This window comes from Plecotus auritus, assembly GCF_963455305.1.
Source record: "Plecotus auritus genome assembly, chromosome: 3".
In the NCBI taxonomy this organism is placed as follows: domain Eukaryota; kingdom Metazoa; phylum Chordata; class Mammalia; order Chiroptera; family Vespertilionidae; genus Plecotus; species Plecotus auritus.
The window spans coordinates 158,985,117-159,000,128 of record NC_137772.1 but is presented as its reverse complement, the minus strand read 5'-3'; the positions used below and the strand labels follow the sequence as shown (position 1 = coordinate 159,000,128).

The following is a 15,012-nucleotide window of genomic DNA, read 5'->3' as shown; positions in this document are numbered from 1 at the left end:
GTGCCCGCAATCAAGGTACATGCCCTTGACCGGAATAGAACCTGGAACTCTTGAGCCCGCAGGCCGATGCTCCATCCACCGAGCCAACCGGTTAGGGCCCCCCTACTGTGATTTTTGTTTTTACAATAAAAATTGTCACTTGAAAAAGTCCTTACAAACTAATAACCAGAAAAGTCAAGTGAGTCATACCCTGGGTTTCCAATTCTGTGTTTTGGAAACTCAAGCACTTTGGGAAGCAACCTCCATGGGCCGTCTACTGGCTACCCTAAAACCAGCAAGAGGGGGCTGGGGACTTGCATTTCCTTAAAAAAAAAAAAAAAAAAAAAACAGTTTTTATTGATTTCAGAGAGAAAGGGAGAGAGAGAGATAAACATCAATGATGAGAGAGAATCATTGATTGGCTGCCTCCTGCATGCCCTCTACTCAGGATCGGGCCGGAAACCTGGACCTGTGCTCTGACTGGGAATTGCACCATGACCTCCTGGTTCATAGGTCGACATTCCAACCACTGAGCAACACTGGCCAGGCCTCTAGTGTCACTTTTAAATGAAAGAAAACCTATGTTACTAGAAAAAAAGTAAAATCATGATTTTTCTGTTTGTCTCCATATGCCAAAACAAACCACAAGTTCTTCACTGCAGAGGGTAAATAAAAATCTTGGAAACACAATAAAACACTAACAAAGAGTCAGATGATTTAAAAAATGCTGAGGTAAACAGATGAAATTTCAGAGTGAGTTACACAAAGTCCTCTTTTTTTTGGGTTGGGCCATATTTTTGCTGCCTCTGTAACAGCAGATTTATGCCAAATAATATTCAAATTAATTCTTCAACTTTAATATAAATGTCTCAAACACTCATGTTTTATGTATAAACTTCCCTTCACTTAAAATTAAGTCTTTGAATATGAAACCTTAGAGAGTACAAATATTAAGAAAGAATGTGATCAAAACAGTGTCCAATAGCTTAAGCGGCCTTCCATTCAGCTGCTCACTTCCTTCGGGGGCGGGTGGACTTAAGGAGAGAATCCCTAATTAAGAAAGCGAAAGGCTGAACACACCAGCTCTGGGAGCCCTTCCCTCACAGCTCATCCGGCCGTTACACCGGCCATAACCCAGAGAACAGAAAATAATGCCCCATCCGTTTTCATTCAATTCAGTCAGGTTGGAATTTGCTAGACAGATAAAACTGAGTGTTTGAGCTCTTTCAAGAATGTTTATAAACAATGTAATCATTTTTGTAGGAGCAACCCGTGACATAGGCGGTGCTGTGTGAGAGGGAGTGTGAGTAGCACAGGAACCATCAGCTATCCCATGCTGGAGTCTGTTTCGGAAATGCTACACTGTGAGCTCTGAGGTGCCACAGTGGTGTTACAGATTTAATTTACAATTGATTAACTAAATCCTCGTCAAATAGCCTAATGATGACTGTGTCTGGCACACTTCTACCCGGCCTCCCAGCCTATGTGGTCCCACAGCTCTGCACCTGTGTGCTCTCCCAACACTGCTCACATAGGTACAAGGGCCTGGCCGACCCTGACTGGCCACCCTGCCCCCACTCCACCATCTCGGCCTGGGGGCAGGGATCCTGCTTGCTTTCTCGGTGGCCCTTGGATCTTACCCAGCTCCTGGTATATCATGGACCCAAAAACTACTGTTGACAAGTCTGTTCCAAGGTCAAAACTGTGCCAAAGAGGAATTTTCTGGAAAGATGAGGACTTCTGTCCCTTAGCGAGGAGAGACATACAAATGCTCAAGTTATTTCCTTTGAAGGGTTTTTAATATTGAACAAATTTCACAGGGGTGGGGCTAACAATTCTGCTCATGCTGAAGGCTCAGGATTTCTGGTTACCCAGCCCAGCCTCACCAAAAGGGAGATAAAGAAAAAAAAGGGGGGGGGGTAAATATATGCCTAAAAGGGATGAGATACTTCATCTGGAGTAAAGATTAGTTCTGTCTAAATCCAAAAATAATATTTAGCCCTGACTGGTTTGGCTCAGTGGATAGAACGTCAGCCTGCGGACTGAAGGGTCCCAGGTTTGATTCCAGTCAAGGGTATGTACCTTGGTTGCAGGCACATCCCCAGTAGGAGGTGTGCAAGAGGCAGCTGATCGATGTTTCTCTCTCATCGATGTTTCTAACTCTCTATCCCTCTCCCTTCCTCTCTGTAAAAAATCAATAAAATATATTTAAAAACAAACAAACAAAAAAACCCAAAAAACAAAAGTAAGATTTAGCCCTGGCTGGTTTGGCTCAGTGGATAGAGTGTTGGCCCTCTGACTGAAGGGTCCTGGGTTCGACTCCAGGCAAAGGCACGTACCTCGGTTGCAGTCTCAATCCCTGGCCCCGATCGGGACACGTGTGGGAGGCAACCAATGGATGTGTCTCTTTCACATCAATGTTTGTATCTCTCCCCTTCCTTCCACTCTCTCTAAAAATCAATGGAAAAATATCCTCAGGTGAGGATTAACAACAATAAAAAACAAGCAAACAAAAAGAAGAATTAATTAGCCAAAGCCACACTGCAAAACTGAGGACATTCTGCTACCATCTGGGATAGGGGTGGAGGAAAAATGTGGGAAGCGGCATTTGGAAGGACAAGCTCTAATGCTTTAATCTTCTGTTTTGTTTTACTAAGTTTGGAACCTCTACTGCAAGCTGGCTACACATCCCAGACTGTCCGGGGCAGGCATGGCTTCAGACAGTATGTCCTGTTGTTCAGGGAAACATGAGCATATCCTCCAAATACAAACATTTAAGACACACCAACTGCATCTCATAAGCTGTCTCTCATCTAGAGAGCGTGTGAAAATCACTTGTCTTTAAAGTTGAAAAATAGGGTCACTATTATGCAGGGAATGTTTTTCCCTTCAACCTATAACATCTGGAATACAATTAATTATATAAATTAATGCCACCAAATGTGAAATTCTAAGTGTGATGTGGATGTTTCAAAAGTCTATACCCGAATAAACCATCATAGTAAAAAAAAATGCGTTGATGTTCAAGAAACAGAAGTGTTAACTCCCCCCGCCCCCCCCCCAAAAAAATCAGAATTGGTAATGCAGTTAAGCTTAACAAACGCATATTGAACACCGACCCCAATGCTACTTACAACCATGGGCCCTGAGGTCAAGGGCACCTTGTGAACCCAGCCTCTGACCTGTGCTTTGCCTATTACTGGATTAGTTTCAATCTACTGGCACAACTTTTTAAGCACATAGTCAGGCTTCACTTCAATATCTGTATTAGAGAGGAATTAGACATGTCTTAGCAGTCTGGAGATTACCCAAGTATAACATCTTTTTCTACAAAGGTTTTTATAAAATGGGATAGAAGATAGACACAAAACGGGGCGGCGGCGGGGGCGGGGACCTTGAGGAAGGAGGCAGCAGCTATTTCCCAGCTTCTCTCCTGCACCCCGTTTAGGCTGTGGGTATTAGTTGTCCCAGTGTCAGGGCATGGTCCCAGTTCTCAGCAGAGCTCTGATTGTAGATACTGGGTTACAGTTTACTACAAAGCCAGCCAGTAGCAGAATGAGGTGGAGGGACAGGGCAAGGAGGCAAAGGCCCCACTCGCAAACACGGGGAATATCTGGAGTGGGAGAATGGCCCAGAGCCCGCTCAGTGCGTGCTGGCATCATCCCTCACGATTAAAAACAGTTCTTAGACTTCAGGTGTGGCAGCACTGCCACTTAGGCGCTTGCATAAAGTAAACCTAGAATCGGGGCTTCGACCATGCACCCCCCCCCCCCAAAGGATGTGCAAGGAGGGACTGGGTGGTCTGGAGAAACACCTGCTCATCTCATTAAAATGAGAAAGGTAGACACTCCGAAGTATTTCTCCCTTGTTCTGAAACAGCATGAACATCAGCTGACAACGGCTTATCAAATGTCAGTTAGCGACCCAGTGTGACTTTGCTGCAGTCAGGGGTAGAGGGTGCGGAGTAGGGAGAAGAAAGGGGCAGACATCCTGGCCGGCGTGGCTCAGTGGTTGTGTCGACCAGGAGGCCACGGCTGGATTCCTGGTCAGGGCACATGTCTGGGTTGCAGGCTCAATCCCCAGTGTGGGGTGTGCAGGAGGCAGCTGATCAATGATTCTCTCTCATCATTGATGTTTCTATCTTTCTTTCCCTCTCCTTTCCTCTCTGAAATCAATCAATCAATAAAAGGGACAGAGAGAGGTGACTGGGAGATGTTGATTCCAGTGTTCTCTGAGCTAGCTAGCCCAAATCTTGTTAAATGGCACTGAAACAACTAGGTATCCATGCAAACAAAATTAATTTGATCTATATGGGAAAGTAAATCCTAGACCTATATGTGAAAATAAAGACAACAGAAACAGAACATCCTGGAAGCAGCAGAGAGAGTAAAAGAGGCAGAGCTCAGGGCTCCAGCTCTGGGTTCAGACAGCTTATGACCAGACACAAACCTGAACTTGGTTCCTGGTAACAATGTGCTAACAAACACGCCTCCTGCCGAGGTGAGCAAAACAAGCGATGCCCATGAAGCCTGCGCTCCATACATGTAGGCTGCTTTTATTACTGTCCTGTAAAGCACTGTACAGAAACTGACATGCCAGGCTGATCAATGTGGCATAGTGAGCCAGTGCCATCAAAAGGATATGAGCAGCCCTGGCGGGTCTGGCTCAGTGGATAGAGCCTCGGTCTGTGGACTGAAGGGTCCCGGATTCGATTCCAGACAAGGGCACATGCCCAGGTTGCAGGATCGATCCCCAGTGGAGGGTGGGCAGGAGGCAGCCAATCAATGATTCTCTCATCATTGATGTTTCTCTCTCCCTCTCTGAAATCAATAAAAACACATTAAAAAAAAAGGATATGAGCCAACGGCAAGGAGACTGAGACAAGAATCATACAAGAGTAGATTTAACTTCACTGCTTCTGTTACAATACTTGCTTGCAGATGGGCCACTTTGAGTTGATTTTGCTACTCACAATTTGCTTTCTGCATTCCTGAGTGTAGCCAGGCTAATTAGCCCGAACCCTCAGCATCAGCCAAATAAACCCATCTTCACAATTCCTATAATATGTATATATTAGCCAAGTATATTTCACCTAAATTCAAGAAACCTTTAGCTCTAACTTCTCGTTTGAAGTAAACTGAGGAACCAGATGTACTAGTTCAATACTACAATAGGAAGGAAACAAAATATTCAGAATGTGGGACATTCTGCAGGGCCGACAACTGATTGGCTCTTTATTAAATCTAATGTCATGAAAAGATTCTTTAAATCCTAGGTTGAAAGAGATTCAAGGGATACATCAACCAAATGTGATACGTGGTCTCAGACTGGATCCTCATCTGGGCAATTTGGGGGACGTTCTGAGGAAAATTGGAGGAACTACGAAGTGGAGTAGAAGGTAAAGATAGAATAAAGATTTAGAGACATGAAGTGAGAGTTAGTGTTAACTTAAAATATTATAAATAGCAAATTGGTGTAGCTCATTTGGTAAAAGTATAGGCACATAAATGCACATGCAAATATCTGGAATCATGAATAGTAAGGAATTAACAGTCATACAAGGTGTGTTTGCATATCTGTATTTTTTCTAAGGTGCACATATGTTGGTTTTGTAATAACAGCTTATTTTTAATTTAAAAATGATCAGACTCTAAAACAAGGCAAAATGAGGTAAGGTAAAAATTCATGGCAGGTCTGATCAACAGAATCATATCTTCCTGATGCTGCTGATGCCGCTGTCATGTAGCCATGGCATTAGTGTGGAAACACACACACACACACACACACACACACACGCACGGGGAGAGGGTGGTGGTACAGGGAAAAGAGGAAACGTTTTATTTATTTATTTTTTCTTTTAAAAAATACTTTTATTGATTTCAGAGAGGAAGGGAGAGGGGGAGAGATATAGAAACATCAACAATGAGAATCATTGATTGGCTGCCTCCTGCATGCCCCAGACTGGGGATCAAGCCCACAACCTGGGCATGTGCCCTGATCGGGAATTGATTGACCTCCTGGTTCATAGGTTGGCACTCAACTACTGAGCCACACCAGCCAGGCAAGAGGAAACATTTTATAACAGTGCGGTTAGTTCTGTCCACCACACTACTTCGTGCACATGTGCCCCTGCTGGGGTTCTCCACAGGGGGCCCACAACTCCCCTGGTCAGCATTCAAAGTCTGAGCCAGAAGAGTAAGGATGAGTCAAGTGATAGACCTCAACCTCAAGTGACTCCTTTGCTCCTGGGTTAAGGCACCATGTCCCCCAGCTCCTAGTGGCACCAGGAGGGCAGAACAGGCAAGATCTCAGAGTCAGAATAACAAGGTTCTTAATGGCCCCTAGCACCTACAAACACTGTTCCCAGCGGGGATACACAGGGGGTAACAGGACTTCAGGTCCTCACCCCAAAGCACCCTGGGACTTTCCCCTGCCTGATCTCAGTCCTCAGATCAAAGTGAACTGGAGAGCCTGATCTGATGGGGTACGCTGACTACCTGGACAGCAAGAAGCCAGAAATTTGGGAAAGTGCATGGAAGGAATAAGCAGTCAGAGGTGAGCGAGGGAAAGGACTCTTACTTACCTTTGGAAGTTTGGGTTCAGAGAATTAATTTTGGAGCAACAGGCTGCAACCTCTGAAATGTCAGGAATTCAGTAATAACTAACAACTGAAGCCAATGAGTGTCATGTGTCTCTTATTTAAAATGGATTGCACGGGACCTTGATCAATAGGCCAGATAGCAAAAGGCAAAGGAACTCTGGGCTGCTGTCTATAATGAATGGTTGTTTTATTAAAAACAACTTTGGTCAGACTCCCAGCAATACTAAGTCTTTTAAAGCACAGCCCATTATGCTCAAAAAGTCACAGAGGGATTGAACTTCCACCCAAATACAAGTCAGGTTCAAAGATCAGCCCCTTTCTTGGAGGCAAGTGTTTGCATCGTAGCTACAGATTCAAGAAGAACCGTCTGTGGCAGGACAGGTTGGGCAGCATGCCTGCGTGCGTGCGTGTGTCCTGTCCCTATAGAGCCCGGGTTCGGGGAGGGGTGAGCCACAACAGGAAGCTCAGCATTCGATTAGAGCATGCCACCCACACGATTGCAACTTCAGAAGTGTTTTAACAAGCCTGCGGGTTGTACTTACTGGATATGCATTTACTTTGACATTCCTTAAAGTTAAGTGTGTTTTACAGGGTGTTACACATTATTCCTACGTAAACTTTCTTGAATGTGATGACTAGAAACTGTCTTTGTCTTCCATCTGATTACCTAGTTATATGAAGTCCTGGCGAACAAAAAATACTACAGTTGTCAGATTCTTTTTTAAAAAATATTAGTTAATTTTATATTGATTTCAGAAAGGGAGGGAGAAATAGAAACATCAATGATGAGAGAGAATCATTGCTCGGCTGCCTCCTGTGCGCCCCATACTGGGGATTGAGCCTGTAACCTGGGCATGTGCCCTTGACTGGAATTGAACCTGGGACTTTTCAATCTGAGCCAAACCAGCTAGGGCCAGCTGTCACATTCTTAAAACACTCTGAGATGTAAGGCGAGAAATAGCAGTGAGCATTTTCAAATGCCTAGCAAGAATGGCAGGGCAGGTAGGAGTAGTAAAAGGGTATTCTGCAAAATATAAAATAAATAACAAAAAAAAAAACACAAAATAAAAATAGAGTTTATCCCTGTTAAGTTGGAAAAGAGACAAAGCATTATGGAATTTTAGAGTGTTTGTAGAGTGGTGGCTATGAGAGAACCCTAATTTGGATTGTCTAAACTTGAGCATGGAAAACATTGAGTATTAGATGAAAAGCAAGTGACAAACGCATTAAAAACCCAGATATTATGAGTTTGAATAGCGATTTGGGATCTTCTGATTGCTTGGAGTTGAAACAGAATGTAGCTCCTTTGCTGGGTCACCTTGTTGCTGATGGGGTTGCGGGGCGGGTCAACCCAGGAAGGTGCTCAGGGACTTGGCTGGCAGTTGAGTCCGGGCACAGTTGGTCTTCCAGACCCAATACAACAGAAGCTCACGTTACCCTCGCAGGACACCGGGTAAACAACGAATGCCTGCGATGGCTGTTGGGCCCTGGTTGCTTAATTCTCTCAGAAGGCCCAACAGGAAGACCCTTCCGGATTCCTTGCTGTAATTTATGCTGTCTCCTGGCACTCAGGCAGAGCTCAGAGGACCTGAGCGGAGTTTCTGTGGTGACATTTCACCTATTCAGGCCCCATACATACCTCATCTCCGTGCATATTTGCCACGTACTTGAACTCTGGAATCCCGATTCTGTGTTCCTTAGGTGAGCGTCCCACGACAAGAACCCACAGGTTTCTGCCTTTATAGGGAAGAAAAAAACCGAAAAATAAGTTGTCTTTAAAAATGACAAATGGACTCTGGGAGAATGAGCAAGGAAAACATCCGCTGCTTTCCCCCCATTAAAGCTCGTGATGCTCCAGTTCACGACCAGCACCGATGTGCTTAAAGGGCCCCCAGTGTACTGCCAGCCCAGACCCTTCACTTCAGCACAAATATTTAACTTACTATTTTACAATGTGATATTTAAAAACTGAAGACTAGCCCTAGCTGGTTTGGCTCAGTGGATAGAGTGTCGGCCTGCAGACTGAAAGGTGCTAGGTTCGATTCCAGTCAGGGCACATGCCCAGTGGGCGGGCTCGGTCCCCAGTGGGGGATGTGCAGGAGGCAGCTGATCAATGTGTCTCTCATCACTGATGTTTCTATCTCTCTCTCCCTCTCCTTTCCTCTCTGAAATCAATAAAAATATATATTAAAAAAAAAAAACACAAAAAAAAACTAAAGATTTGTTAGGTGACATAGATCTCATTTTTCCAAAATGCTTATTATAGCTTTGTGCCGAGTTTCTAGTGCTTTATAGGGAACTAGAGGCCAGGTGCACAGATTCGTGCACCGGTGGGGTCCCTCGGCCTGGCCTGCAGGGATCGGGCCAAAACCGGCTCTCGGACATCCCCTGAGAGTCCTGGATTGCGAGGGGGTGATTCTCAGGTAACGCACCCCAGAATTGGGCTCCCACCTCTGGTTCCAGGTGTGTCACCCGAGAACTGCAGTTACTAAGTCACTGCAGTTCAGCAGCTTCTGTGTTGAGGGTCTGTCCCCTGGTGGTCAGTGCACATCATGGTTACTGGTCGGATGGTTGTGTAGGCTTTTATATATATATATACTAGAGGCCCAGTGCATGAAATTCGTGCACGGGAGGGGGGTGTCCTCTCAGCCCAGCTTACACCCTCTCCAATCCAGGACCCCTCGGGGGATGTCTGACTGCCGGTTAAGGCCCGATCCCGAGGATCGGGCCTAAATCGGCAGTCGGACATCCCTCTCACAATCCTGGACCACTCGCTCCCAATTGCTCACCTGCCTGCCTGCCTGGTTGCCCCTAACTGACCCCCGCTGCCGGCCAGGTCGCCCCCAACTGGCCCCTCCCTGCTGGCCTGGTCACTCCTAACTGCCCCCCCCCCTGGCCAACCTGGTCACCCCTTACTGCCCCCGCTGCCGGCCTGGTTACCCCAACTGCCCCCACCTGCCAGCCTGGTTACCCCCAACTGCCTCCCCTGCCAGCCTAGTCGCCCCTCACTGCACACCCCCCCCCCCCGCCAGCCTAATTGCTCCCAACTTCCCACCCCCGCCGGCCTGGTCGCCCCACACAGCCTGCTTGTTCAGTCATTTGGTCATCCCTCACTAATCCCGTTGCCAGCCTGGTGGTAGCCAGCCATCTTGTGAGGGCATGAAGGTTAATTTGCATATTACCGCTTTATTATATAGGAATATACTAGAGGCCTGGTGCACAAAATTTGTGCACGGGGGTTGGAAGGGTGTCCCTCAGCCTGGCCTGCGCCCTATCGCAATCCGGGAACCATCGAGTAGGGTCCCTAGACCTGTCTGGCGGTCAGGGCCTATTGGGGCTTTCCCTCCCCTGGCTGCCGGCAGCTAGCCCCACTCCTGCCGCTGCCACTGCTTGCTATCTGTGCGGCACTTCCCCGCCACTGGTCGCCTCCCTCTGCGGGCGACAGGCGTGGGGTGCGATTGCTTGCCTGGCCTGAGCCTCCCTCTGTGGGGTGATTGCTGGCCATCCCCACACACCCGCCACAGCATCGCTGGCCGGTGGCCGGGACCTCCCTCTATGGGGCGATCAATCATGGGGCCCCCAGATCAATCACCCCACAGAGGGAGGCCCCACCCATCCGCCACAGTGCCGCTGGCCAGGTAGCCTGGGCCCCAAAGAGGGAGGCCCTGCTTACCCGGCTGGGGCTCTGCGATTGATCGCTGTGCAGAGGGTGGCCTGGGCCTCCCGCTTTGGGGCAATCACAGAGCCCCGCCTCCCCCGCTCAATCGATCACTCCCCCAATGATTGCCCCACAGAGGGTGGCCTGGGCCTCCCTCTGTGGGACCATCGTGGGGTGATGGCGGGACCCCCCAACCAATTGCATTGCACGTGCTTTGGCTGGCCTGGTGCCAGAGTGTGTCATAGTGTGGTCGTCCAGAAGGTTGTCCGGACAGTCTTTCTGCTGTTTGGTTGTTTGGTCAATTTGCATATTACACTTTTATTAATATATTATGTTGATGATCTTTCTAATTCACACAATTACACAAACTTCAATTGTAGTTGATGGTTGACTGGGAGGTGCCATCATTCTCAGGGCAAGGAAAGGGAAAAAAAGATAAAGAAAAAAATTAACAAACACTAAACATGTAACTCAGAAGGGAGCTTGTTCTTAAGGTGAGAAACTGACTCTTGTATTCCAATGCTGGAGGGACACAGCTCCTTTGCTGTGAGTGTCAGAGTACCCGTGAAGTGCATCCTTGATGTGCAGGAGTCTTGTAAACTGGGAACCACAACATACCCTAATAATACCTCCAGGAGAACCTCGAGGTCCTAACTGTGTCACAGAGGGTGTGACATGGGCAGGAAGGACAGAGACTATGTATGATCTCTGGGGATTCGCTCTGTGCAGGTATCACAGTCTCTACCCCGGCCCACAGTATCTCAGGTCATCCCTTGTCATAACTCACTGAGGTTGGTCTTTAACCAAACTTTACAAATGAGAACACTGATCTCCAAAAAATATTAAGTGAACTGCTTCTGATCACACAGCCATCCAAGGAGACTATGATTTGAGCCCCAGAGCCAAGACCAGAATCCTGCCTGTTTGATTTCAATTCTGGCGCTCCTTCCACTAACGAAAACTGGCCCTCTCTCAAGCGGCTTGGTTTCCTAATCAGGAAAAGGAAGAGGTCCCTTTCAATTCTATATTCATCTGGCTCTTTTAATGCAAACATTTTAGAATTAGAGATTGTGTGTTTGATGTCTATCACATATATACATGGTTCAAATATCTGTGATAGCTAAGCCTTCTGTGGAATTTAAGAGCCCAGGAAGGGAATTTAACAGCAGCTAATGGGCTAATGTAGAGCAGGTTTCCACAGAATTTCAGCTCTATTCCTTAAATCGGGGGTCCCACAGGCTGGGAACACACAGTTGCCATGAGGAATCCAGGAAGAAGAAGACGCTGGACTTATCTTTTGCACAATTTATTCTTTTTGTTGTTATAGTTGTTGTTAATTCTCACCCGAAGATACTCTTCCATTGACTTTTAGAGAGAGTAGAAGGGAAGGGGGGGGAGAGAGAGAGAGAGAGAGAGAGAGAGAGAGAGAGAGAAAGAGAGAGAGAGAGAGAGAGAGAGAGAAACATCGATGTGAGAGAGACACATCAATTGGTTGCCTCCTGCACGTGCCCTGACCAGGGCCAGGACTGGACCCTACAATCGAGATACATGCCCTTGACCGGAATCGAACCTGGGACCCTTCAGTCCGCAGTCTGACACTCCATCCACTGAGCCAAATGGGCTAGGGCTTCACCATTTATTCTTACTATAACAATATTTTAGAGAAATTTGTCATGACAAGGTGATAGCTTTAAATTTGGTAACTGCAGGAATCCTCAGAAAACAACCCCAAAATGCAGTTTATCTGATTGATGCCACTTGTTCATTGCAGATTATTTAATCATACATGCACTTATTTAGTACTGCTCTACCCAGGCATTTATCCAGGTGATTAGATCTACAGATAAGTAGGTCATACTCTATGCCTAGTGAGTTTCTGACCTGGTGGACAAGAGCAACATGCAAACATATAATTACACTAGACTGTGATAGATGATCATAGAACCGTGTGAAAGGTATTGATTGTTGTGGATGTAGAATAAAAAAAATGGTTAACTTTTTCCAAGGAAAGGGAGCATGTAAAACTTGGTTTTAGATCTGATGTCTGAACAGAGCTCTGAAGAACGATTCTGAGTTTGCCATATGGACAAGTACAATCCGCCAGAATCATTTCATTAACCAGCACCTTCTATTTGCCCATAATACCAGTTCGCAGGTCATCTGGAGTTCACTGTACAAAATTAACATTTGAACGTGAAGCAAGGAAGAGCTTTTTCTGAGAAGCGAGCTATCAAACCTGGCTTTTTACGCTTCCTTCTGAGGAATGCTTTTAGGTAGCTATTCGTGCTTTTAAAGCTAGGATAATCACAGGTTTGTACAAAATACGGTCTAGTCCCCTCATAGGTAAGGGAAAATGTCAATATCATCTCAACAAGATATTTACCAACTGTTATACTTATCGCCTTACATCTGTGACAGCTGGCCTGCTACACAAAGGAGTGTCAGACACAGAACCCTGACCGGGTATGGATAGCCAATATTATTTGGTTTAAGGAAGGAGAGAAACCAAACCAATAAAACCTAAGAAATACTTTAATGGGAAACTCACTTCAACGTTAGCACAGATGGCCCCTAAGTGAACTGCAAGATGAGACACTCAACTTGAATAAACCTCAATGGCATAAATTCTAAGAAAGAAACCAAGCAATAAATCCGGAAGGTATTCACACAAAAGCTTTATGAACAACAAGCCTCGTGAAGGGTTTTGACCACCCTCTTCAATGAACACCGGCTGTCTGGCTTAGGCCAGAATTAATGCACAAAAGGACAGACTATTTACTTTTCACAGCCTGATTGCCCAGGTAAGGGTAATTTAAACAAGATTTCTCTCTCTATATATATATCAAGGTTGGAAAGGTCATTATTGCTAGTACCAGGTGTGCTTAAGAGTTCTGAAATGCTGGGACTCTTTCTCCTCGTTACAAAGTAAACAAAAGTGGATTCCAAATAGTTCAGTATCTGTATTCAGGAACTCACGTGGGGCTTGACACAAATCCCAGTGCTCTAACAGGGGAGCCGGACTGGGCCGGCTTGGAGGACTGGGAAAAGTCTTACCATTCAGAAGGCTTCATCAAGATCCACACGACACAAGAAAGCAGGCAAGAAGTGCCACAAAGATCTCTAGGCATTGAGAAGAAAGTAGGAGAAGCTCGGAAAATTAAGCTTAGCTCCGACAGGTGGAAATGGGAGGCGTGTCATTCCCACATCAGAATCACCGGGATCCTTGTAAACATGCCAGCCCCTGAGCCCCGTCTCCTAAATCAAACTCGAGGCAGGAAGCCTGAAACCTTATTTACCAGGCTTCCTTGGTGATCCTGAGGCCCATTAAAGTTTGAAGGCTGCTGAGGCTGGGGCAGTAAACGACCAGACAGATCTGGGAGGCAGTCGATCTTTTGGTAAAATCATCTCTTTTTACATATAATCAGGAATATGTCTCTATGTTAACAAATATGCTTCTACTATATCTTTTTAAATGGCTGCTTAATGTCTTATACATAAATGTACTACCATTTACGCAACCAATGCTCTGTTGGTAGGTGTCCAACAATCAATGATTTTATATAAATGTCAGCGAGTCCATTGAAATTATGCACAGAATTTATAACATAGAAACATTTTACCATGCGAAAGAAATCAGAAAGCAAAATTATATAATGACAGCCACCTGAAACGGACTGCTTGTTTTAAAAACACCAGGGAAGGAAACAGCGCCATAGCATAGAAAGCCTTAAATTAAACAATGGATGAGTCCCTTACAAGAATTTCTTTTAATGATGTTTTTAAATAAACTGTATAAATTATGCTACAAAAAAAAAAAGAAAGAAGAATTGAAAATAACACATTACTTAAATCAGGTTATAAACTCAGCTTCTAAAGTTCACACCTGCTAAGTGGCTCATTTACAAAAAACACACACCACAAAAAACCCACAAAAAAACAACAACAAAACACTGACACACAAAACAAGGACAAAAAGCACGGGCAAAGGTTTCCAGAATGGCTACGCTTGCAGAGCAGTATTCACAGCTCAACGCATTTTACCTATATCCACTTAACAATGACCACCATGAGCAGGAGGTACTGGTATGGCCTTTCACACAGGTGGGCACAGTCTTAAGTGACCTAAGGCAGTGGTTCTTCAAGTGTGGCCCATCAGCACCACCTGGCACCTCATCAGAAATGTACATTCTTGAGCTGCACCCCTCAGGCACTGAATCAGAAACGGGGGGTAAGGACCAGCAGTCTGCGTGATTTTTAATCAGAACCCAGGGGACTCTCATTTGCACTAGTGTAATAATCACTGTAACCAGGAATGAAGCTGGGTAACCTACCCACAGAATCTGCTCAGTTCTTAACCCCTCCGCTGCATGCTCTAGTCACCCAAGGGATGGAAAATATCAGACAAAATCAAGGAAACCTGACCCAAACCTGACCTGTACCACTTCTGGTGCTGAGATATTTTTCTTTCTCCCCACTGAAGAACCGGGAGGAGGAGGCAGAGAAGACCCTTGGGGAGTCTTTGAGAAGTTAAAGCTATTGTTTGCTCCCGTTCGTGCGCAAACCCAAAAGTGGTTTGCAAGCCGGAATAACAGTGTGTCCCTAAACTGCTCTCTATGTAAGGACACAGCAAGCCCCAAAGCTGTGGAGTCTGGAGTGGCTGTACTTCGTGGGATCTGGCCACCAGGTGTTTTCCCCGCAATACATTTGGCCACTGGTCAACAAAGAGGCTAAAAAGTAGGGTGGATGAAGCAGCAACAGAAGGAAAGACAGAGAC

General features: G+C 45.8%; 1 protein-coding gene across 1 annotated transcript in view; it reads right to left on the bottom strand.

Moving 5' to 3' along the window:
- The window catches only part of CPM (carboxypeptidase M), an 84,899-nt gene that overhangs the window by 25,685 nt on the left and 44,202 nt on the right, over positions 1–15,012 (bottom strand). The window contains exon 3 of the mRNA XM_080660711.1: positions 8,220–8,317. Within this exon, the coding sequence (XP_080516837.1) occupies positions 8,220–8,317 (98 nt within the window). The remainder of the gene's footprint in view (positions 1–8,219; positions 8,318–15,012) is intronic.